At 47.9% G+C, this 24,947-nt stretch overlaps 5 protein-coding genes and 1 non-coding gene across 8 annotated transcripts; 3 read left to right on the top strand and 3 right to left on the bottom strand.

The window, feature by feature from the left end:
• Positions 1-2,303: 2,303 nt before the first annotated feature.
• On the bottom strand, positions 2,304-3,378 carry zgc:56699 (uncharacterized protein LOC405758 homolog). Its single transcript, XM_068753031.1, has 6 exons — positions 3,279-3,378; positions 3,090-3,196; positions 2,771-2,897; positions 2,608-2,691; positions 2,471-2,525; positions 2,304-2,388 (listed from the first exon to the last, which is right to left on the bottom strand). The coding sequence occupies exons 1-6, from the start codon at positions 3,361-3,363 to the stop codon at positions 2,325-2,327; spliced, it is 522 nt and encodes a 173-aa protein (XP_068609132.1). The 5' UTR covers positions 3,364-3,378; the 3' UTR covers positions 2,304-2,324.
• A 954-nt stretch (positions 3,379-4,332) lies between these two features.
• Positions 4,333-4,421, top strand: trnay-gua (transfer RNA tyrosine (anticodon GUA)). The gene is given in 2 exon segments: positions 4,333-4,369; positions 4,386-4,421. It is a non-coding gene; the product is annotated as a tRNA-Tyr (tRNA).
• A 198-nt stretch (positions 4,422-4,619) lies between these two features.
• letmd1 (LETM1 domain containing 1) lies at positions 4,620-6,929 on the top strand. Of its 2 annotated transcripts, none has more exons than XM_068744086.1 (9): positions 4,620-4,733; positions 4,870-5,009; positions 5,175-5,290; positions 5,377-5,459; positions 5,536-5,722; positions 5,949-6,044; positions 6,137-6,289; positions 6,407-6,503; positions 6,623-6,929. In XM_068744086.1, the coding sequence occupies exons 1-9, from the start codon at positions 4,621-4,623 to the stop codon at positions 6,790-6,792; spliced, it is 1,155 nt and encodes a 384-aa protein (XP_068600187.1). In that variant the 5' UTR covers position 4,620; the 3' UTR covers positions 6,793-6,929. The 2 variants fall into 2 exon arrangements, with proteins under 2 accessions (XP_068600187.1, XP_068600195.1); XM_068744094.1 differs by having other exon boundaries at positions 4,621-4,735; positions 4,857-5,009.
• A 41-nt stretch (positions 6,930-6,970) lies between these two features.
• Positions 6,971-12,728, bottom strand: cd63 (CD63 molecule). Its single transcript, XM_068744106.1, has 8 exons — positions 12,632-12,728; positions 11,935-12,020; positions 8,992-9,180; positions 8,813-8,887; positions 8,620-8,718; positions 8,369-8,512; positions 7,670-7,753; positions 6,971-7,593 (listed from the first exon to the last, which is right to left on the bottom strand). Exons 2-8 carry the CDS (start codon positions 11,998-12,000, stop codon positions 7,528-7,530), a joined length of 723 nt encoding a protein of 240 aa, XP_068600207.1. The 5' UTR covers positions 12,001-12,020; positions 12,632-12,728; the 3' UTR covers positions 6,971-7,527.
• A 989-nt stretch (positions 12,729-13,717) lies between these two features.
• Positions 13,718-17,179, top strand: nemp1 (nuclear envelope integral membrane protein 1). Of its 2 annotated transcripts, none has more exons than XM_068748689.1 (9): positions 13,718-13,850; positions 14,516-14,637; positions 14,754-14,970; positions 15,045-15,117; positions 15,199-15,292; positions 15,387-15,501; positions 15,707-15,932; positions 16,089-16,265; positions 16,373-17,179. In XM_068748689.1, the coding sequence occupies exons 1-9, from the start codon at positions 13,742-13,744 to the stop codon at positions 16,530-16,532; spliced, it is 1,293 nt and encodes a 430-aa protein (XP_068604790.1). In that variant the 5' UTR covers positions 13,718-13,741; the 3' UTR covers positions 16,533-17,179. The 2 variants fall into 2 exon arrangements, with proteins under 2 accessions (XP_068604790.1, XP_068604798.1); XM_068748697.1 differs by having other exon boundaries at positions 13,742-13,865; positions 14,531-14,637.
• A 335-nt stretch (positions 17,180-17,514) lies between these two features.
• On the bottom strand, positions 17,515-20,015 carry ormdl2 (ORMDL sphingolipid biosynthesis regulator 2). The gene is made up of 4 exons (XM_068747277.1): positions 19,966-20,015; positions 18,715-18,888; positions 18,413-18,564; positions 17,515-17,932 (listed from the first exon to the last, which is right to left on the bottom strand). Exons 2-4 carry the CDS (start codon positions 18,886-18,888, stop codon positions 17,797-17,799), a joined length of 462 nt encoding a protein of 153 aa, XP_068603378.1. The 5' UTR covers positions 19,966-20,015; the 3' UTR covers positions 17,515-17,796.
• Positions 20,016-24,947: the final 4,932 nt, after the last annotated feature.

Below are 24,947 nucleotides of genomic sequence, written 5' to 3'. Positions count from 1 at the left end.
CGGAAAATGTGGTCACAACACGGGTGCTGTGCTTAAAATTCAGCAACATGTTGGTAGCTGATAATTAAAAGTGTTTTGTTTATATTTTTAACATTTTAAAGGCGTTTTATAGGCGATAGTTCCTCGCTTCCCCCCCCAAGAAACCTATTTTTTTTCCCGCCGCCTCATGAAAGAGCCCTCTGGAGGAAGCTAGCGGGCTCCAAGCTAACCCGGAAGTGAAGCAGGATTCTGGGTTTTTTTGTTTTTGCGTAGATGGTGTGAAACGTAGCGTTAGACTTCGAGCTGCATCTTCCGGTTTTCTACGAATACTTGAAAGAAGCGATGCAAAGCCAGCGACGTAGAGAACGCCATGTCGTCTTTCTGCCACCCAGTCCGGTCCAGAGTTTATCTTTCATCTCATTTCCCCGCGACGGATCCGGGAATGAGCTAGCATCGGCGGGAAGCTAAGTTAGCGCTAATGACCTTTTGTTCTCAGGCGTTTTCCCCAGTTTCAGTTGCCTTGGTAACCAATGCCATGATGCCGGTTGACTGTTTATCCACGTGGTGGACATGCCTTGGTTTTGCAGTATTCACTGGATGCAACGACAACCTGTTTGAAATGGCGCCACCTAAAGTTAAACGTTAGCATAGCATCAGCTGTGCCACTTCCGTAAAATTTGACACAGAAAAAGAAAGTGAGGCTCAAGAGAGAGAGAGGAATGATCAGATTAAACTCATGCACTCTTCCAGAAGTAAATTTATTCCTGACGTTTTTTGTTCCAGACTTTCACCAGGCGACCGGATCGTGGAGAGAGTAAATTGAATTGAATAGTCATCTTTTTTTCTATTCTTTCTGATAACTGGATAACTTTTAAATCATAAACATGTATTACCTCAGACTCATGGCAACTGAACACCAGTCCTCTTGTATTCCCTTTAAATAAATATACTGTAGTTTACTGGCCCGGTAAAGTTAGCTCGTGCTTTAAACTATTTTCTCTGTTTTTCGTACTGTATCGATAAAAAGGTTTACAAGTGTTTCAAATAGTTTAACAGAGAAATCCACCTTTACTCTGTTCTCCCTCAGTTTTCAAGTCTGATTCTAAGTCCTTAAAAAAAAAAACGTTTACATGTTGGCTAAATACTGAAATTCTTGAACATTTTCTTAAACAGTATGATAAAAGAATTTCTTAAGATTTCCCTTTTTTTGTGGCTACTTTTAAAATTTTCTACAGAGCACACATACTGTCTATATTAACAGTGTGAATCTTGCTTTAATGCTGTAATGTGACAGTAATAGAACATATTAATCAATAGTTATTTAGATGTGTGTGTGTGATATCTGAGAAAAGGTTGTTTTAGTTTATCAGAATCACACTTTAGATGTTTTCTGGTTATTTTCGCCTTTTCATGAACCCAAAGTGCAAAACATGTTTAAAAACAACAGATTCTGTGCTATTTTTTTATACTTTTTGTACTTTTTATAGAATCCTATGTTTATGCAATAAAAAGCAGCTACGCTGTAAAAAAAAAAAAACACAGAAAGGCGCATCCTATGAGATGCCGCTTCCTTTGTGCTCTTTTGTTTTCATCTTCATTTCAGAGTTTGTAATATTTCAAAGCACCAAAAAACGCTTAGATTCCAAATTCAGTTCGCTGACGCAAGTCGACTTCCGTCGACCCCGTGACGCAGACGGGTCCCAACGTTATCGCCATTAAACGTCGCACGTCGCACACCGAGACAATTCAGAAGGTAACAAAAACGGACGTGACGTCAGGCACCCGCGCTGCTCCTAAACTTCCCGCTTCATATATCATTTCAGTCAGATGGAAAGCCTTTAAAAGTGAATCCTTATAAATAAAAACCTCGTCTCTCCAACAAAAACATCGAAAGGAAAAATAATTTCATATCTGGAATTTAAATAAAATTTCAATCCTTTCACAAGTGAAGTTTGATACCTAAAAATCAGTCCAACATTCACCGATGCTTTTCTGAAAATAGAACCGACTCCAATCAGGTTTCATCTCAGGCGCAACTGTCCCGTCGCAAGGATAGTATTTTTAAAGAATGTGTACATTCCGAAAACACCCATCGTGTCAACCAGTTTCAAAATAAACAACTCAGATGATTAGAAATCAGCAACTTTAATATGCCAAATAACTCAAAACAAAACCTGAGCTGCAGCTCGCTAATTTGGAGCATATTTTTGGGCAAAGAACATCCCTTCCAGACAGTTTTTGGGAAAAATAAAAATCGTAAAAACACATCTTAAAAGGAACATGCAGTTGAACTGTAAAAAAATTGAAACGACTGTCTAAAACTAGCCAACTTCTCAAACGAAGCATCACAAGCCGAGCCACGGAACCGTTGCGGGCTTTCTAATGCCGCCGACGGGTCTGCTCTCCGGCCTGTAGACAAACACGACAAGAGATTTGGGGTCAAAACGGCGAAACGGCGCCGAGCCGGATCAGACTGCGGGAGGCGACTTACAGGTTCGTCGGGCCGGTGTTTACGCCCCACACGAACAGAGCGCCATCGTCCGCGTCTGGAAGACAAACCGCGCCCATCACCTTCAGACGCGTTCAAGGAGCGAAGCGAGGAGAGAGAAAGAGGAAAGCCGAAGCTACCTTCGTCCCAGTCCTCAGTCATGTTCGGGTTCTGCCAGGTACTGGCTGGGACCTGCAGCGCCCAGAACCGACTCAAATCGCCCCCTGTCGACAGAAACATCGTCTCAGAAACACGAAGCGCACGTCGGCGGGGCTCTTCGCCGTGACGAGAGACCCGTCTTACGGTCTTGGCGGTCCACAGACGGTCGGTACTCGCAGGTCTCGGTGTGGCGAGGCAGCTCGTGTTTGGGGATCAGGTGCCGGGCATTGAAGGGGCAGGTCTTCAGCTCCTTGGCAAGTTTCGGGTGATTCTGCGGCAGGAAGAGAAGGCGAGCAGTGAGGGGCGTTCTCCCGGGTAACCCGGTCAGGTTGTTCCAACAGGAACCGAAGTTCTGGAGAGCTCAAATCACAGAAGGGGCTACGCTAACTGCAGCGAGACGAACATCCTCTACCGCCCTCTTGTGGGTGTAGTCGTTTAACATCAATTAAATGCCCCGTCTCACCTCACGGCACTTGATGATGTGGTACGGGAAGCGGCAGACCCGGATCTGGTGGCTCTTGTCGAACGGGCACTGCATCAGCTCGTCCGGATCGTGGCTTCCTTTCTCACCTTTAGGATAAAGTCACAGGAACAAATGGAACCCGATCGGTGTGAAACCGAATCGGTTCGGACGGTGTAGAAACACCTTTACCGGTTTCCTCCGCCGGATCTGCTCTCACGGCCGCAGCAGCTCTGGGCGGGAGGCAGGTGGTTCCATATCGGATGGTGTCAGACATCGTGGGTGGAGAAACACGGGCCTGAAAAAAAGGGACAGGTGGGGAGGTCATGGAAGAGAATCCAAGATGGCTGCTCGTTACGTGACGATGATGAATATATTTATATATGTATTTACAGTCAAACAGTATTATGTATTACAGTACAAGTACAGTCAAACATCCTGTCTAAGAGGAGCATTTCTAAAAAGTTTCCATCGAAAGTGTCCAAATAAAACTAATATTAAATTACTCAATTGATGCACAATAAAAATAAAATAAAAATAAATTACACCACAGATGCAAAATAACAATAAATTATTGTAAGATTATTCAAAGTCTTCGCCGGTGAGACACCAACATGTCCTCCGTCCGTGTCAGCCGCGAACCGCGACGATTAAATCGACAAACAGAACCGCCTTCGTAATTTAATTTAATTTTTTAATTTTTTACAGACGCTTCCACGCCTGTCGCCGCGTTCGAAAGCTAAGCTAATGAATGTAGCATGCTTTTATCTTGAGCGAACAACGCCAACTAAACGCTTTGAACTTCGTCTCACCGTTTGTGGAAACTTTCGTAAAAATTGTAAAAGTCAAACGGGAAAACCGGGCGTATCAAATCGATGAAGACTTACGCTGCCGTCGTCTTGTCGCGAAAAGCGATTAAAAAAAAATTCGCGGACTTTTCACTCGGCTGTGGCGTAGATCACGTGACTTCTCACTCACACGATGATTGGTCGGCTCCGAGTCCCGCCTCGTGGAAGCCTAAACTCGTCTACCTTGACCCTGATTGGCTATTAATGGCTGTGTCGCGATTGGTTAACTCTCGCCCTAAAGGGTGATTGATTGGAGGGTTGTTGTAAATTCATCAGGGCTCGTATTACTGAAAAACATTCCTCCAATCAAAATCAGGTTATTTGTGTTTATTATAGATACAGTCTCTGTTTTCAGCATTCAGATTACATTCCAGATTAAACGTTTCGTCATCGCATCTCCTTCGATAGCTCAGTTGGTAGAGCGGGGGACTGTAGGTGTTCAACAGCAGGGATCCTTAGGTCGCTGGTTCGACTCCGGCTCGAAGGAAGACATTTTGACGCAAACAGCTCGGTTTAACCCTTTAAAAAAATATCTTAAACTCCCCCCCCCCCCACCCAGAAAGGGCTACGGCCGAACCCGAGTTGTCCGTTTCGGAGGGTAGAAGCGGACATTTTAGTAATTACGGTAACGGAACCCTTCTGTCCGGAGCGTCAATGCGGTAACAACGACGGAAGTGACGTCAAGCATGGCGCTGCCTGGGCTGGGTTTGTGTTCACGTTTGTCCTTGATTCGGTTTCGTGGTGGGACGGACGGGACCGTTATTGGTTTTTATTCGCATCGTGCGTCTTGTGAGTTCAGGTGTGTTTAAACCGTTTAAAGGCTCATTTAATAATCGTGACGTCGTTTATCCACGTCTCACTGCAGGCTTTGCTACATTAGCACGTCATGCTAGCCCGCTATAACGCTTGATGACGGATTGTGTGTCTCTGTGCAGACATTACTCCTCAACCGAACCCCGGCGAGGTGTCGGTCAATACATCACCTCATCGATCCGGAGCATCAATAGTAAATATGAAGCTTTTCTGAAAAGGCGATTTCCACGCGTTTACACGATCCACTTCACTTTTACACAAGGTAATCACACTGCTCACTTCACTGTGTGTGTGTGTGTGTGTGTGTGTGTGTGTGTGTGTGCGTGTGCGTGTAGGTGCGTGTGCGTGTGTGTGTATTTTGTCATTGAGCGAAAAAGCAAAGTAGTTGTCGCAAATTTATTTTTATTGATTTAATGCTTCGTTCCAGGTTCGAAATTAATATTCCAAGATGTCAAAGACGTTATGAGGATTAGAACAAAGATGGCGTCTGAGGGCTTGCAGGTCTGTGATTTGCCCTACAGGGATATGGAGAAGCTGAGACAGGTGGGGTTTGAGTTTGATCTATTTTAGCTACATCTGGCTGTTTATTCTCTTATTGTACTTTCACTTTCTCAACATTTGTCTTGCAGACTCGTAAATACTTAATGAAGACTCTTCCTCTCCTGGTGATGTCGCTCCCGCCTTTCGCCAACTACCTGGTTTTTGTATTGATGTGAGTTAGACATATTTCATCCCCCCCCCCCCCCCGGAACCCGTTCCTCTCTGAATCCTCTCTGAATCGCTCCCAGGTACTTTTTCCCACGCCAGCTCCTGATCCCTCACTTCTGGACTCCCAGGCAGAAGGTGGCCTTTTGGGGGTCGTACCATTCCCAGAGGGTCCGGCACCACCTGCCGCTGCTGAAGGAACTGGAGACTTTGAGCCAGCAGGTCAAGCGGGGGCCTCTCCAGAAGCGGCTTCAGGTGCTTTGTGCTCAGGTGAGCCAACGCACGAAGGTTGCTCTTTACCTCCACCGGGGGGCGCTCTGTTTTTTTTGACGGCGTTTGTTGGATTTCATAAAAACTGCTGGAGCAAGATGGGTCTTGGTCTGATTTAGATCCCATTAAACTATGAGAGCGATCCGGATGCAAAACTAATCTGTAAGTAAGCAATCGGGTCGACGCGTCCGGAATATCCGGGTCGACCGTTGTTCCTTGTTTTCAGGTGCAAAGAGGCCGAACCCCCAAAGTGTCTGAAATCCTCGGGGTCCGGGACCTCTACTCGGGACCGCCCCTGAACGTCTTGAGTGTGACTCACAAGGTCAGCAAACGCCCCCCCCCCTGCCCCCCCCCACACGCACCGGTGACCCTCACCTGAACGTCTCCTCTGTCTGCCTTCGTCACCGAACCCAGAGGCGTGTCGGCGCCCTGCTCTTCCTGTCGCCGCGCCTCCCGGGGTTCCTGGTCGAGCGCCGGCTCTCCAGACACGCCCTGGAGCTGCTCCAGCTGGACCGGGCCCTCAGCAATCTGGGGCCTCATCAGCTGGACGAGTCAGAACTCCGACAGGTAGGTCCGCCCTCTCTGCGGCGTTCGGGAGTTTCACCTTGCACGGTTTCGGGGGGGGAGGCGCCGTGGATTCCGAGGTGGCTTTGAATGCATCGTCGTGTGTTTTGCTCCTTTCAGGCTTGCTACCTGAGGGGACTCGACCCCTACCCTCTCAGCATCAGCCAGTGTCGGGAGTGGCTGTCCACGTGGCTCCAGGTGTCGTCGTCTTTGAGGAGTACGTTCGCGTTTTCACCTCGACCGCGTCCTGCTGGCGTTTCCGTTCAGGCTAACGTCGAATGTTGAGCTGACTGAGAGACAATTCTAAAAATGGTTTGAATCCCTTGTTTTTTGCAGAATCTGAGCAGATGCTGCTTCTACACAGCATCGTGTTTCTCTCGGCCAACTACCCGAGCGGCGCCGCTGACAGGAAGCCGCCGCTACGATCGGCTCAGAAGCCGTCCCGCGGCGACAAAGACGGGGAGCGGGCCGTTTTAGGTTCTCGCCCGTCACGAGGAGACTTCTAACTTGCAGAAGAATTGCAGCATTGTTCTGGCGTAAAACAGGAAATGTCCGACTTCCTTCAGTTCATCGTTCACTTTTCCTCTCTCGTGTTGCACGTCTGATTAACCCTTCGGTGTCTGGAATAAAGCCGCGTTTGGGGTCGAGCGTTTTCCCGTTTTGACACTTCCAAGCAGAGCCAGATGTAGTTTAAAGACTTTAATACAAATAGAAACCAGCGAAACATCCAGACTCAGCTCCACACCCGTCAACCCATCCGACCCGCTTCAGGTTCCCCCCAACATTTAAGAAACAAACATGCAGGAAAGTTCAAATTAAATCTGAAAAACTGACATTTAAAATTATCTTAAGATAACGTGCAGTTTCGGTGGATTTGATCCATCGCAAACTGTCCGTAGGTGTGAGGGATCGTCTGCGTGGGCCCCCGTGACGCGCTGGCGACACGTCCGGGGTGTCCCTCCTCTCGCCCGCAGTCAGCTGTGACAGACCCGTGAGCTGCAAGGCGAATGGATCGACTGCAGACGAGACGACAGACGGACAGACGGGACGTTCCTTTCGGGGGGGTTGACACGTATGCAGCATCGAAAACATCTCAATCCTCAGACAACAAAGACGACAAAGACAAACGCGGTTCTAGGCTTATTGGGTCTGAAAGCAGATATATGGTCTCATCCTACGGTAAGGAAACGTGTTCTGAGCATCATCGGCGAAAAAGGGCGGCGGCGTTCCGTCCCGGCGAATCACATCACTTCGTAGCCGCTGCGGATGCCTCTCATCAGCAAGCAGGCGAAGACGATGCCCGTGATCTGGGGGGGAGAAACCCAGACGCGGATTCAGACACGGATTCCCCGCCAGCGGAAGGGTTCGGATCCCGCTACGTACCTGCAGGAAGGCGATGACGAGCGCTGCAACGATCACCCACTGGATGTTGGTCTTCAGCAGCTCCTCCACGACGTCGTGACAGCCCTACGAGCACGACAGCGGTCAGCGCCGGCGGGAACGCGGCGACGGGAACACGGGGACGGGAACACGGGGGCGGGAACGTGGGGGCGGGAACGCGGGGGCGGGAACGCGGCGACGGGAACACGGGGGCGGGAACACGCCGGCAGGACGTTCGTGTTGCACAACCGCGTAAACGCCACGTGACTCAACGCGCTACTGGAAACGGATTCGTGTCGACGCAATCCAGAAACCGACTAAATGGCGTGTCGTAACGCTAACGGGAAATATTTGTGACGCGAGATCAGAGACACGCCCGTTTGTGAAAGGTTCGGGGTCAGCGATCCGACAGACGCCTCCTCGCCCGTCTGGACTGACTTTACCTTTACTTTAACGCCTTTTATCACTAATTACTATTTATTTGCTGTAATAATACTCATGATTTGATTTCGATGTCGCCGTCGTGATGAAAGAGTTCAGATTTCCTACGGCGAGTGAACGCATCAGACAAGAATGCGCTAAACTATTTAGACGCAGCTCATTCTGGATTTAGAGTCGCATGATCAGCGGTGTGGGACGCGTCATCCTGATCTCACCCCCCCGTGGGGGGGGGGGAGGGGGGGCAGTTCCCCGGTACCTTACCTCCTGGTGCACCTTCTCGGGATCCGTCATGGCGTTGATTCCACAGCCTTTCGTTTCCACCACGCAGCAGGAGTCGGGCACCGACTTCCCGTCCGGCGTGAAGCTCCTCCAGTCGGCGGAGCTGTTCACGCCGCAGCACCGCAGCTGGGAGGCGAAAGGAAGCGCACGGCAGGACGCCGCGTCCCGCGTCAACAGTGCGAAGACACACAAAGGCCCAACAGGATGCGGCGGCGGTGTCCAACCGGGCTCACCTTCCTCTGCAGGTCGTCCACGGCGTCCTTGAACTCGCTCGTGCCGTTCTTGTAGTTGGAAATCATTTCCGTCAGGCTGTCCTGTACGACCGCCGACAGCTAGACGGACGCCAAAAGGAGCCGGGTTAAAAGCGGCGTCTCATTGGGCTTTGGGCGAGCGCGCGGTTCGGGTCGGGTCGGGGTCGGCACTCGCCTTGTTTCTGAAGACGTATCCGGCGATCGCCGCAGCGATCTCCACGATGATGACCACGGAGAGCAGAACGGCGAACTGAGGGAACGGGAGAGAGTCGGGATGAAGAACTTCATGTTCCGGGTTCAGTTCAGGACGCGGCCCCGTCGGAGGCGTGTACTAGTACTAGTACTACTACTAACCATGGTGACCATGCAGTAGTTCTCTTTCCAGGCTCCGCAGCAGCCGAAGAAGGCGATGAAGAAGATGACCACGCCCACGCTGATGAGCACGATGGGAGCGCCGGACGCCGCCGGGTCGTTGATCATGAAGGTGTTGTGTAGCGCTATCTGAACCAGGACGCCCACGACGACCAAGGCGAGTCCGCATAGCTGCAGGACACGGGAGGGGATTAGTCCCGGCCGGAACTCACCGCTGAGACTCACAAAGCCCCGCCCCCCCGCCACCCAAGAGAAGATTAACCACAATCTAATCTCCTGCGTCAAAACGACTCCGATGTTTATCATCTGTGGTTTTTAAAATGGAAACTCCGACCCAGTGAAAAGAGGTCACACACACACACACACACACACACACACACACACACACACACACACACTTTTATTTCCCTGATTCACAGCTTTGTTGGTGCCGCTGCTGCTCCCTCTCTCCATTCAGCCAGAAGCTCGCTCGACCCTCGCTGCCTCTAACTTTCAGTGGATTCTTTAAATTAAAATCTTCTTCCACCACAAACCGCAAATATTCCAAGCCGACATGTCGCGCCCTTGTTTACGCTGTGAGCAGGCTTTTGTGTGTGTGCGTGTGCGTGCATGAGCCGCTCCCATTGCATGTTCAAACAGACACAGGCCTGCAGCTACAGGTGGAGGGGGGGCGCACACACACACACACACACACTGAAACGTTCACATTTAGATTTAAAATCAACAGTTATACTGATTTTAAAACCTAAACACAAAGCAGTAGCATTCAAGGTGAAGCAATCAAATGTGAATTCCTACTTTTTTTTTTTTTAAATGCTACGTAAATCAATTGAAATCACTTTAATCACAGAATACAGTAATAAAGTCAATAAAGTCAGGCAATAAATTCACTTGAACTTTATTGCCTGAATGACAAAGTCCTGCTAAGCACCCAGCTCAGCAGTAAACACGCGTAAAAAGCACACAAAAACTCTGGAACTGGTCGAGTGTCAGATCTGCAGAAGGAACTAATAACCAAGTTGAGTTTGGTTTAGTTTAGTTTAGTTTAGTAACCGACGCTGGGTTAGTCACAAGTTAGAAGGATCTCGAAACGGACTCGACTCAAATGCACTTCCTCCATTTTCTGCACGTCGGATGACGAAACAGGAATTCTGTGCTACGTTGTGAAATGTACTGCGTTACAGAACTACCCCGTTCTGTGCGGAATTACTGCATACATTTAATTAGAACATGCATACAAACATTTTACTTATTCCTACCAAATCTTTTCACAATAAGAGCACCGTAACAGTAACAGAACGAGCCAGCTGTCGTGTGTGAGATCCTTCCGTTTGCGCACACACACACACACACACACACACACGTGTGAGATGGAGCATGTGAATGGTGATGATGACGTCAGACACACGGGACACACACAGATTCACCGTTTTGGGCCATCGTATTTAAAATGCACAGAACTCCCAAGTTCTAAACATTTTCCGTGAAACTCAGAAGGAAGCTTTAATTCCACAACAGAAATTCCAAGTTCGGTTTTCCCTGCTAAGCCTTCAGCCGTTTCAATATTTGAGTACGAGTCAAAATAGGAAAGCAAAGATTGACAGAGGACAACCGGAAGGATTGACTACAGAACAAAACCACATCAAGCCCAGAGTCACACAGAATAAAAGACCCACAAACACATCTTCCTCTCCAACGCGTCAGCTTGAGCCGGACGTCCCGTTAAAAATACACGTCTGAGTAATAATTAGGGGTGTCACGGTTCACGTAATGTATTCAACCGTTTCGGTTCTGCATGTTCGGTCCGGTCCACACGCGTACCGTTTTGGTTTTATGCATTTTTTTCTCATTAAATGAGTTAGCAGCGCGATCGAAGCGCTCCGCGCGGAACTAAAGTCCTGGCCGAGTTTCCGCACGGACGCCTATTAAGTGTCGGACACTGTTGACTGACGGAGGCGCGCTGGAAGCTTCGCAGGCATCGCAAAACTAGCAAAGCATTAGCTCTGTTGCTAGCGATGTTGTCACGGCAACCAGATCTGTGCTTTCTGCAGAGAATGTGGAGAAGGTAATCTTTCTGTCCAAAAACTTTAAGCTTGAATAGTTAGTAGTCGTAGTAGTACTACTAGTAACTGTAGTAGTAATATTTGTCATATTCAGGCTGTCGCTGCTTCGTGTTCAAAGTTTACAGTTTTAACTTAGTTTTATTAAGATTTTTAAATTGTTACAAGACAACAGTTTTAAAAACCTCTAATTTATTTGAAATATCAGCCAAATCGGTCGCTTTTATTTATTTATACAAATTATATTGTTTGTATTTTTTTTTTTATATAAAAGCATCAAGTAAAAAACGACATCTGCCTTTTTTGTACCGAAAATAAACCGAACAAATGATTCTAGCGAACCGCTACACCCCTAATAATAATAATAATAATAATAATTCAACATGAATTGATTTTATAACAGAAATTCACTTTGCCTTTCTCTACAATGCGAATGTTTCGCATCGTTTCCCCATCGATTGAAACAAAAACAAACATATTTGGACGCATTTAAACCCGCCCATATCCTCCACACCCCATCGGCGACTCCTCTCGCTCTGAAATCCCAAACAAACAAAGGAGAAAAGGCAAACACGTCGCATCCGGGACACGTTGGGGTTCGTCCAGGATATTTGAGATGCGCCTGAGTTCCTCCGTTTCGACATAAAGGTGGCATTAAACAAACACGGCTACGCACACACACACACAAGTCATGTGTGTGTGTGTGTGTGTGTGTGGGTGTGTGTGCACGTCAGCTGACAAACAGACGACAGCAAAGGACGCCAACCAAAAGCCGAAAGGGCAAAAGCAGAGGTCACGCTGAAAGTCACGGGACTGGAGGAGCCGGGTCACGGGGGGGGGCACACTCTTCATCACCGCCACTCACCCAGAAGATGAGGTTGAAGAAGAAGAGCAGGTACTTGACGCACTTCATCCCCCCCTCCACGCCCATGGCTGACGAGGGTCGGTTGCCTGGAAGACAAAACGCCGTTATTGCGCGTAAAAAGCAAATCATTTTAAGGACACGGCTGATGTAAAGGAGCCGGCGGACGATTGATGACGTCATCGCAACCCATTGTCCTACCGGGACTAAACCCACAGCGGAAGGCAAATCAAAGTCGGGCGCCACCGCCTACTTCAAACTTTTAAGGCGGATAGGCGTTAAAAAAAAAAGGGACGCAGACTGGGTTCGAATCTCGCCAAATAGAACCGATCGCGGCCATGCAGACAACTTTAAAGGCCCGTGTGACGCACGGAAGCCGGCATTTAGCCGTTTGTTCGGTCTGAAGGCGGAAAGCGAGGCAGCCCCGAACCGTTAGTCCCGGCCGGGCGAGCAACAATGCCCGCCTTGTTAGGAGCCGAAATAAACGCTTATTGAATTAACGGCGGCTTCCCAAGATACACGGTCTAATCCGATTAAGTCGTGCCCCCCCCCCCCCCCCAGTTATTGTTCGAAGAAAAACATCTGGATACTTTTGACGGAGCTGCTAACTAAGCTAGCTTTAATGTTTTTAAAAATGTACGGATCCTCGTTGCGGTCACAAAAAAGAAAAGTTCGCTTTAACGTATAACTAGTTAATTACCTTGAATTTATGGAGTTTTTAGATCCTGCGACGACAAGCGCGGAAGACGAAGTGTGGAGAGAGCCGAGCTCCGCCGTTTATATTCCCTCCCCGTCCCCGTCCCCTCCCCCCCCGCCACCCGTGGGCGTCCTGCCCGCATGCCCCGCAGCCCAGCCGCTGTTCAGGGCGCTGAGACGTTCAAGTGTCCGTCTGTTACCATGCCGACGCCCCAGACGGTTTCTAGTCGTTTAAAGTTGCCTTAAAAACTAACAGACAACTTCTAAGCACACACGGGCCGCTTAAATCGTTCGTGGATTGTTAATGTGAATAAACACGCGTTATTCGTGCTTATGAGTCTTTTTAAGATGACGTGTTCTAGAATTTCCAAAAAACACATTGCGTCTCAAACGCATCAGCACGTGACGTCTATGCTAAGGAGAAGATACCTAGTAAATATCAACATAAAATCATATTTGTTCTGTATTGTAGATTTTTTTTTTAAACATCTAAATATCAAATGGCGGTTCTCCTCATCATGAGTGATATATTTGTAAAGTTTGGTGAAGATAAAATGTATAGTTAGATAGATACGCTCTGGAAAAAACGTCACATTTCCATGGAAACAACACAAAATAATATTCAAGTAAAATTTAAAATATCTAAATAAATTACTATAGTTGATATGTGTTCAAAGAATGGTGAGGCCAGTATTTTTAGTTTACAAGGTAAAGATAAAAACCTTTCAAAGCAAAAAGCACTCTTGGGATGTATAATTTTTTGGACATGTTCCGTTCAAAGACAAAATTATCTACAGATCAAATAGCTGCCATCTAGCGGTAAAACATACTATAACATACCATCACCGTGTTTTGATGAATTAGTTGTGTAATAAACTTTGTTATAATAAGTCTGTATTTAAAAAAAAATGGCAGTCATGTGAAATTATTTCACAAACACAATATTTGTTTCGACGCAGAGAATCAGATTACGTATGTTTTTCAACTTCGTCGCATAAATATGACGACAACCAATCCGGACGCTGTGATTGGCTTTCCGTCCGGAGCTCACCCCGGCAGTCCGAGGAAGAACGGGCGGGGCTTACCATGAGGGGAGGGATGTGGCGCTCTCATCATGGCGGGACACATGAAAATAGGGAATCGTTTAATTGGCCGCGGCGCAAAATTAGTGACTTTCGTTGCGCTACTTGCGTGTTTACCGGAAGTTTCGCAGCAGGAAGCGGGTAAGAAGCGGCTTCGCGGAGCGATAACAATGCTTAATACCGGTTTGAAACGCGTTTCGTCGGCTAACTTGAGTTAGCATGCGTGTGTTCGAACCTGAGAGCTTACGCAGCTAATTCCTACGGTCCGGCCGCTGGCGCAGAATCACGGCGGATCAATGTTTGCTGGTTTAGGTTGCAGCTGAGGACAAAGTTCGTTCATTTCAACGGAAGGGAACAATAATACCGACAATATATCGCATATCTCTGTCTAACACGAGCCGCTTCCGAGAGTAACATCAGTTACAACGTAAAACGGACGTTACTATCGGCGTATATTCTTGTGATCGCGGAGTAAATCCGCCGTTTTGTGTAGTTTTAGGTTGCGCAGCACCAAATATGACCTCACTGGTGACGCGACAGCCGTGATGCATGTTGGATTGAATCTGAAAACAGCGCAACCGGACGCTTTACGCACAACCGGGCGCTTTACGCACAGGAAGTCACAAGTCTGTCTTCATCCGACATTGGTTTGAACGAGAGCATTCAGGAAGCGTTCTGTTTGAACTTTTATTTAATTGATCATGGAATAAGCATTTTAGCGTCCGCGTTACGACATCGATTCTTAACTCGGGGGGATCCGCTTTAAGGTTTCGGACGTTCTCCGTGTCCGTGCTTCTCTCACGCAGGCGGCAGACCTTCAGTGATTGATCTCCAGGACGGAGAGACCTACGTCACGTCGGGGCCCGGCAGCTTCTGCTACAAAAACTCCGTAACGCCGACTTGGAAACAAACATGGACGCGAATTCAGGTCGGTCGCAACGCGCGAGCTCCCATTTAAGCTGCTCGCCGATGAATCGGAGTCGTTGTTCGCGCACCTTTTAGGGCGAACCTCGAATGAATCCGTTGTTAAAATGTCTCCGACAGGTGAAAGTGCGGAGTTCAAACATCTTCAAGGTGGCGATGGCGGAAGGCGAGGAGGAGCTGCAGAAGCTGGACCGCTTCAGCTTGTGGACCTGGTTCCGGAGCTTCTTGCGCGAGCGGCACAACGAAACCACGATCGACATCGGCCTGTTCAGCTACAAGACGTGCTTCAAAATCGACCCGGCCGACGAGACGAAGTACATCGTGAAGCCCGAGCGCAGTGAGCGGGGCGGGAAGAGGAAACGGGTCGCGTTCTCCGGACGACTTCAAATGTCCCCTTTATGTCCTCCACAGCGTTCGACGTCTATTTGTTCCTGGTGTTCCTCGTCGGGGTGTTGTTGCTCGTATTTGCGGAATCACTCAGCAGGTGGCTTTTCCTCCGCGTGTTTCGGCGGCGGCGGCGGGATTTAAACCGGTGGCGCCGTCTCACGCCGTTTCCTGTTTGCAGGAGTCAACTTTTCTTCTACTCCGCCGGGATGAGCACCGGAATGTTCGCGTCGCTCATCATCCTGTTTTTCCTTCTGGCTCGCTTCATGCCGAAGGTAAAGTGTTTTATTATCACATTTATGTCACGTATAATTATTTTCTGTGTGGTTGCCCCCCCCCCCCTCCTTATTTATTTATTTTTACTTCCAGAAAAGCCCTTTTTACGTGCTGGTCGTTGGTGGGTGGTCGTTTTCGGTTTACGCCATGCAGCTCGTCTGCAGGAACCTCAACGTCATTCTGCGAGACCACTGGCGTGTGGCACTGGGTACAGAACCAGAACCTTCACTCATAGGAACAGTTCAATCCTTATGTCACCATGCCAACGGAAAGTCACATGCTTGCAGTATATATATATATAAATAATGGAGGCTTTTTCACAAAAAATCATATAAAATATGGATTAAATTCAGTCCTAAAGGGGTCCGACGTGAGCTATGATGAAAATGTCTTTCGTCCTGCTCTGTTGCTAGGCTACGTTGGGGCGGTGGGATTCTTCAGTTTCGCCGTGTGCTACCGCTACGGCCCCCTAGTGGACGAGAAGAGCATCAACATCTTATCGTGGACGTTGCAGCTGGTCGGCCTGCTGTTCATCTATTTAGGGATCCAGATTCAGCAAGTCGCCTTCGCCATCATCGTGGCGGCCCTGTTCTCCAAGCACCTGGAGTACCCGGTCTCGCTGGTCGTGGCGGCGTGGAGGTGGGTGTTAAAAAAAAAAAAAAACGCAGACAGGACAGCGGTACCAAACTGAGAGGAGATTCTGCTTCCTGCTCTGAGGCTCGACTCGGACCATAAAACACGAAGGAACATGTTCACTTTGGAAAGAGACGATAAATGCCTTTCTTCCCCGAGCAGGAACATCCGACGGCGTGCCCGCTGGAAGCCGGCGCCGCCCCGCCTGCTGACCGAGGAGGAGTTTCAGAAGCTGGGAGAGGAAGAGACGCGGCGAGCGCTGGAGGAGCTGAGGAAGTACTGCAGCAGCCCCGAGTTCAGCCCCTGGAAGGCCGTGTCCAGGCTTCAGTCTCCCAAAAGGTAGAAACGGCGTCGCGGAAAAACCAAACGATGATGTCATCAGTCGCCAGTGAGGTGCGCGGCCTAAAACTACACAGCAGAGTCTAACGGATCCCATCGATCCCCAGGTTCGCTGATTTCATCGAAGGCTCGCCTCACCTGATGCCCAACGAGGTGTCGGTCCACGTGCAGGAATACGGCTTCGGGGGTTCTTTTTTTGAGGATGAGTTTTTCAACACGGACGATGAAGAGGAGGACGATACGACGTCTTTGATGAAACCGGAGTGAGACGGGAAAGTTCTAACCAGCCTACGAGGACCAGAATCAGATCGGTGCCCTTTCAGAAAGGCGGCTGGGGGGGGGGGGGCGGCGTGTCTCCGCCCGGACGGACTTCAGGGGATTGCTGTGGAGGCGGGATCAAGAGCCGCCGCAGGTCCTGGTGCTGATGAGTCATCGGGGAGAACATTGTGGTCCGATCCCGCACCAGTATAAAAAAAAAAAAAGACAATGTAATGTAGCTCCTGAGAGCGTGCACGGAAGCCAGATCTTAATTTCTTTAACGTGCACGGAAGCCAGATCTTAATTTCTTTAACATGCACGGAAGCCAGATCTTAATTTCTTTAACGTGCACGGGAGCCAGATCTTAATTTCTTTTGGGAACGGCGGGTTTCCGTTTAGCGTTGAAGTCACAAAAGCGGAGAAAGTGCCACCGTTGTTTGTCGGGCCGCGTCACCTTTTACAGCGTGGTCGTCTGCAGCGTTACCTTAGAAACGCGCTCGCAGCATTTGGCTTCTTGATTCACCTGCATCCGGGGCAGGTGTAGTTCAGGGGCGCGATGTGACCGTAGGATTATTTAGCGTTTATTTTTTGCTTGTGGAGAGAAAGTGTGGCCGAGTTTGAGCAGCGGCTTTCATTTTAACGCATTTGGAAGTGTCCCCCGAAGTATTTTCAATAAAAAATGAATTTGAGTTCTGATGTGAACGTCATTCTATCACCGCCGGGGCGGGGCTGGGCGGGGCTTAGGTCACCGCCGGCGTTGGGTTTGGTTGTCTGACTGTTAGCAACGAAACTCCTGGGGAGGACTTCCCTAAAATATGGACCGCCAACAAGGAAACATCACCGCGATGCAAAAAAAACGACATCCAGACGGCGGAAACCCTCGGATGCAAGATCACGCTGATTCATGTGAAGAGACCCGACTCACACCCCGACTCGCTTTGGCTCCACACCTATGTACAGCTAATGGAGGTCAAAACATGACGTGCAAAAATAATCCAGGGCGCATTTATTCACATTTATGGTAACAAACAGACGGTTTTACAGCCATTTTCACGACGACGAGTTGCTCATTGGCGGAAGTCAAAATGCTTCTGATTAGGAATGTCAGGAAAGACATTTGTACGTTTCATGCTTGCACATTTTCACACACACTCGACGCTTCGGACCGTTTTCCTCTCCCCGACCTCGAAAAAAAGTAAAAAAGTTCAGCAGAGCAATAACTCTGCGTGTCCAGTGCTGACAGTCACAATCCACAGTTCAGTCAGTCTCAGCGTCAGTATTTGTTGATCCCAAATATCCGTACTCCGTGAAACTGAGGCAACTTGGGGAGGAGAACGCTGAGGAGGGAACCGGTGTTGATTAGGAAATGCGTGGGATCGTATTTTGTGTAGAAACTGGCAAGAATATACCTGGAGGGGAGAGAGGAGACGAAACACTCGGCGTTTGAGCGACAGAAAGAAACGGAAACTTTTACGTTCGGCGGGGCTTCGGTTGAACAAACGCAAATACGAACCTTCTTTGGCTACATCTGAGTTTGTGTTTGCGTCTCTACATCGATGGCTCAGTGTCAAACTTGGACTAAAACGAGCTGGACTATGTAGAAAAGATGTAACGTTTGATCACACAGATTGATTTTTTTTTTGGGGGGGGGGGGGGGGGGGTAATATTTAGTCTGAAAGCACAATTTAGAAAGGCAGATCCACTTTATTCATCTAATTCCGTTTGATTGTGACGCCCGTCCTTCCTCGACGTTAACAAAGAGCCCCCAGTCACATCAAATGACAACGTTACCATGGTAACACGCTTACCGTCATCGGTATCTTACTGAGCATTTTTAACACGGTGGTTTTCGCTAATACCCACGAAGAAGAAACTCCAAAAACACTCACAGGACAATCGGTGAGATGGTGAGGAATTTGCGTGACGCCGTGAACTGGACGCCGTAATCCATCTGCTCCCAGTGGGTGAGCAGGCGAGCTTTGCCCTGGTCTGGGGTCTCAAAGGGGGTTCCCTTCACCGTGTGGAGGAACAGGTACATCACCTGGACGGCAGAGAGGCGGCGGTTAGCAGACGAGGACGTGTCCGCCCGAGGCGTGTCACGCGAGCGTAGTAATTATTGATCATCTGTCATCTTACAGCAACCCCCCCCCGCCCCCCCGAGGCGTGATTTCAGGGGGTCATTTTAACAAACCAGGTTGTGGATGACGTTGGTCAGCGTCCAGACGAGCGCCACGGAGAAGAAGGGAATGCTGAGGAGGACGATGTGCAACACGACGGTCAGCAGAAGGTAGGTGAGCCATATCCCCCTGCTGTTCATCACCCTCGTGTTGGGGTTCACCTCGCTGTGAGCGACTCCCACGTTCATCTGGAGCAGGGAGAGAAACGCACGGTGCGTTCAGGTGGAGGGGAAAAAACAAGGAGAGAAACACACGGTGCGTTCAGGTGGATGAAAAAAAACAAGGAGAGAAACACACGGTGCGTTCAGGTGGATTAAAAAAAACAAGGAGAGAAACGCACGGTGCGTTCAGGTGGATGAAAGAAAACAAGGAGAGAAACACACGGTGCGTTCAGGTGGATGGAAAAAAACAAGGAGAGAAACACACGGTGAGTTCAGGTGGATGGAAAAAAACAAGGAGAGAAACACACGGTGAGTTCAGGTGGATGGAAAAAAACAAGGAGAGAAACACACGGTGCGTTCAGGTGGATGGAAAAAAACAAGGAGAGAAACACACGGTGAGTTCAGGTGGATGAAAAAAAACAAGGAGAGAAACACACGGTGAGTTCAGGTGGATGAAAAAAAACAAGGAGAGAAACACACGGTGAGTTCAGGTGGAGGGGAAAAACCTCCCGAGTCCGGCCGGACAAGGCCGAGTAAAAATGCCTCCGATTCCGAGAACCTTAAAAAGTGCTCTCGAGAGCAATAATAATAAAACAATAATAAATAAAAATAATAAATTATTATAATAATAATGCATCTTTAGAGCAGACACCGCCCGACTGAACTGTTCAGGGTTAGGAAACACACACTCCCCCCTCACAGGGACTCCGTTACGTCACTCAGCTAAAATTAAACATGCAGAAACTAGCTTCAGCATAAAGTTGTGGTTTTATGAAAAGTCACGTATAAAGTCACAGTTTATACGACTAAATGTGAAATATCCTGAAGTCGTGTGGGAGTACCCGTTCACATTAAACCGGTTTTGAACTCCACTTTAGCAGTTAATTTTCGAAAACCTACGACGTTCACCAGCTAGCCAGTTAGCAATTGAGTTGCTAGCTACGGGTTAACAAGCTAGCGCTACTTCAAAGTTACGTTGATCATGAATCAACACATAAATCAATATCGGAGGCCCTAAATCTCCTGTCGATCTGGGATACATTGGCTCAGCCAGTGCCATTTTTAAAGATTAAAATGTCTACATTTCAGCGGAGGAAACTTTACCTTCCTCCGTTGTCGTAGCTCACCAGGAAATGCCTTGTTTGTTATGAGCCCCGCCCTTTCCGGTGCGGCCGGCGGCGGTCAGCTGTGAGAAGCCGAACCCGAGGATGGGTCCTCTGGACCCGGGGTCGGTGAGCAGGCGAGGCCGGAAACGGTTTAGCTCGGAGCAGTTAGCATACAAATAGAAAAGGCACAGAACTGTAGTTTATCATAAATGCTCGCAAAACAGAATTCAAAATGTTTTTAATCACATTTGGATCCGGTTTCGGGATCGGGAATTATTCGGGGTTTTTTCTTTCTTTTCCAGTATTATAAAAAACAAACACTAAATACTCAGGATTTCAGCCCTTCCTTGAAGAAAATTAGAAAAATGTTATTTACCTTTACCTCTAATAATTAAAACTCGTAATAGCTGCATGTCTATGTTAAAAAAAACAATACATATAAGAAAAATGCTTGAAATGTTAATCTATTAAAAATGCATCTCCTCAGTACATCAGGGATGTGTTCTGTCCAGTAAACCATTATCTGTCCTCCGCCAAGCACCCCAGTCCCCCTATTTTGATATTTATACCAAAAATAATGGCCCAACGTGTATTTATTTTTATTTATTTTTAGATTCCTTAACCATGAAAACAAACAAAATCGTTCTGTTGTGAAAATTTACCCCAATTTCTGTTTCTTCAGGTATTAAAGACAGAACAAATCCGCTGACCTGCTCCGATGCGGAATCGGCTCAGCTATAAAACGACGCTTGTTACAAAACTCTGTCTCTAATATTAAATGCACGGCAGGAAAAAAAGATTAATAATATAAAGAGTAAATAGTTCCATTTGAATAAACAGTGACTCACGTGTAGGGAATGAAAACAAAAAGCACAGATTAGATTATTTCCTGGGGGCGTTATTGCTGCGCAGAGAAATTACATCAGGAAATGATGTAATTAACAGATTACACACAGCCCACTGGTTTAGGCTCTATTTATAGCGGGTTAATGATTTTACTATCTGATTTCGTAATCCCATTTTGTGATGTCATTCTTGACATTATCAACAAAACAATAAAGAACGACACTCTAGTCTACAACATGTAGCGTTGGGCATATGGGGCTAGACGATGGTTAGCCAACAACGCCACTTTAGGACTTCCAACCTAAAGATCCTTTTTTTCCTTTTGGTGCCCAGCTCGTTCTAGCGGGTTTCCCGACGGCACTTACGCACAGGTCCGCTCACAGTGAAGACCAGCACGGCACTAGTAATTCAAAACATTTATTAACACTCTAAAAACAAGCGTTGCGCCAAAAACACCATAAACACGCAAAAGAAAAGGAGAGACACGGCAGTGACAGTCTACGGCCAACCTGCCTTCGAGACGGGGAAAACACAAACGAGGACGCTGGAACGAGGGAGGGGAAGCACCTATATACGCCCCCCCCCCCCAATCAGTGGTAAATGGGCCACAGGTGCTCCCTCCCATGCTTGCCTGCCCAATTAACCCCAATCATCCGGTTACAAACATATTTTTCTTTGTCGTAGCATCAAACGTGAACATGTGTCCAAGTTCACTTGTAATTTTTCACCAAAAGTTCAAATATTTTATGCCAAAAACAAAGAATTATTTTCTCATGTCATACAAAGTCACAGAATGTCCCAATAAACCGGAATTCACCAAATTCCTGGGTTTTGGGCCGAGGCTGTAATCTGAAGTGTCTTTAATGTCACTTTCTAACACGTTCACGCCCCTCCTTGCACCATCGTCTGGTGAAAGTGCCGTGCAAATGTCATTTCATGCTGTCATCATAATAAACTGGACCCTATATTGATCTTTATTCTAGCATCTCCCATTTTGTCAACTTTATTTATTCAGCACAGCCGCGAAATGTGGATATTTATGGTCAATGTTAGTTTTCTTGCAAAGGTTTTCTTTCTTTCTTTTTTTTAGTGCTAAATAAATAATTTCCCTTTCTGTTTTTCAGCCTGTGACAGCTGCGGCGGATTTTTATTTTATTTTATTTTATTTTTTTGGCCATCAGTGTCAGGATTCCATGTGGGTTTCTCAGACAACTTCCTCGTTGTCCAATCCGGTATGTTTACGGTGACATCATCGCTGCTTCCTCTTCCTCTTTTTTTCATTTTGAATGAATGAATGATTGACATTACATCACAAAGGAACTGGGGCGCGCACAAACAGACGAGGTGGAAGTGTAACCGGATGATTGGTCCCGACGACACAGAAGCAAGCAGGAAGTCGTGCGGGTCCGAAGAGCGGCAGGAATCTTTCAGGAAAGCACAGCTTCCTTGTCTTGTCCAAACACGTTAGGAATTCGGAGCCGTCAGTGAACGCAACTTCTCATTTTAGGACGATTATGAATGCATCGTTTGATTTCTGAATCGGATTTATTTTGCACGCAAAGACAGAAGGAGAAAAAACGTGCACAGATTTTAAATAAATACAAATACATAGAATAAATATGCTCATACATTAATTCCATTGGAAATACAACGCACGTGCGCGCGCCCGCTGCAGGAGGGGGACAACGCTGCTCGTAGACGCACTGGAGGCTGCAGACATCGGATCAATGTGATCGATCGCAGGCTGGTCTGATCGCGCCGGACGACGACCGTCCGCGCGCGCTACACGCATTCCTGAGCGGAAACTTCCGCGTGGCGAGCCGGATCTCCCACGGCGAAGACGCGAGCGGCGAGGATGGAGAAGGAGAAGAGTCGGTCCAGGACGTAGAAGCACATCACGTCCTCCGCCCACTCCTCGGTGGGAATCCCGTCGCCGCCGGCGCTCTGTGGAACCGGGAAGGAAAATCAGAAGTGGGACTCGAACCCATGAAGAACCCGGTTCGAAGGCTCCGCGGCCCGCACGCACGGCTCACCTGCTGGCGAGTTCCGGTTCTCCAGGTCACGCACTTGCTCATGTCTTTGTGCAGCTCCTTTATCGCCGGGTTTATTTCACTGACGAACTTTGAACAGATTTGAAATCCGGAAAGCTTCTCCATCACGGAGCGGTAGCTCGTAAGGACTCGGAGCGTCTTCCCGACGCACGGCTGGGAGGGGGAGAGGAACGGAAGCTTAGATCGGAGAGGACGGAACCCGTGCGTGTGTGTGCGTGCGTGCGTGCGTGTGTGTGTGTGTGTTGCTTACCGCTGAGGTGCGTTTCAGAGCCTCCGGATCGCACAGGTCGTTGACCTCCATCCAGGCCGGGCCGATGGGGAAACTGTTCAAGTATCTGGATCCATTCTGTGCCTGCAGACGAGAGAGAAACACGAAAAACACGTTTTTGAAAAAGCCTCCGTTATAAATAAATGGGTTAATCCAGATTTGTTTTGTGTCTGCGTGTCCAGACTGGTATCCGGATCGCGCTCAAAATTTCATGGGATCTAAATGAGACCAAAAATCCATCTTCAGATTTCTATTCATCAAGATCCATCCAGCAGTTCTGCTGTAATCCTGCTAACGAACAGCAAACCGGGTCGGAACTCGTCCTCGGATTTCGCACTAAAATAAATTAGCACTAAAAAGAAAAAAATCTCACCTTCGCGGATACAAGTTTGACGAAGCGATTCAGCGCCAGGGAGCTGCGGGACACATCCGCGCACGCATCCCGCAGACCCGGTTCGACGGGCGCGCAGGACGCGGCCGCGCAGAGCAAGAAAAGAGCCGCAAAAGTCGTCCAGCAAAAGTCCATGGCGGGTCTCCGGTGCGTCCTTGTCTCCGGTGCGTCCGTGTCTCCTGCTGCGCGCTCGGAGGTGTGAGTGATGAACCCACGGAGCCCCGCGCGGTTTTTAAACTCCCTGGACGCGCGCGCGCCGCGGCGGCGCGGTGACGCGGCAGGGGTTTCCTGCGCGCATCCATCAGGCGGAGTCCACGTCGGGGGCAATTATCTCGTTTCCGCGGGCAGGAAGAGAATGGGCGTCGTTGAGCGGCTCCGCGCGGCGCGTCATGCGTAAGTTCATCCTGATAACTCATTTGAAAGGTTTTGGTTTCCCCCCCCCCCCCCCCCCCCGCTAATCAATAAACGACGAAGGTTACATTTATTTGGCTTTACTACAACAACAATCACCTTTACGCTACGTTCTTATCTAAAATGAACTTTTTTCTACCAAATGACTGCGTGGAAATATAAGAGTGACAAATTGCGTGACGCGTGTTTTCTCTTGAAAGTTCGGCGTCTGTCCGCGTCCGGAGGAAGTGAGAGAACCTTTACCTTTATGTCAGGGTGATAATCCTCCAAAGATGAACGCACGAACTTCCCATCGCTGTCCAGGAGCTGCCCGTCTTCCCTATCCGGGGAGAAAAAAAAAAGCATCGATCAGGGACGCCGATTGTTTATAACGCAGTTATAAACGGACTCGGTTCAAATTCATTTACAGCGTGTTGGAAGCAAAGAATGAAAAATAATGTTTATGAATTTTAAAAAAAGGATGAAGAAAAGAAATGAAGACAAAATTATTCACATTTGATGTCATTTTACTGATTTTTGTAAATAATGTGAATTTTAAGGTGGAACTATTTCATCTGTTTATTTGAAATGATCCTTCACTTCAGATTATTATGGAAACATTTTTACGAGATAGAAAAGAAATACTTTATTTATCCCAGACCTGGGGAAATGATTTGAATGATTGTTTATTCATGAAACATGATCAGAAGAAACCGCAGATCAATGATCCTCTGGGATCCATCCGGGACACATTTGGAGGTTGATCATTTAAATTTAGTTCCCTTATTGTCACAGAGACACAATGACACAACTTTTATGGCATCAGAGGCATTTAGCGATAAAATAAATCACGTGATGTCAAACATTTCATGTTTAAATAAAATATTTGGTAACTCGTTATGTTTGTATTTTGTTACAACATCGAGAAATATCTTTATAAGCTTTACGATATCATTTTATATTATAAAATGATATCTAACGAATCCACTTTGTCTTTGTCCCTTTAATTCAATCAAGCCAAGTAGAAAACAGAC

Source organism: Brachionichthys hirsutus, chromosome 2 (assembly GCF_040956055.1).
Source record: "Brachionichthys hirsutus isolate HB-005 chromosome 2, CSIRO-AGI_Bhir_v1, whole genome shotgun sequence".
NCBI lineage: Eukaryota > Metazoa > Chordata > Actinopteri > Lophiiformes > Brachionichthyidae > Brachionichthys > Brachionichthys hirsutus.
This window is presented reverse-complemented; position numbering and strand designations above follow the sequence as displayed.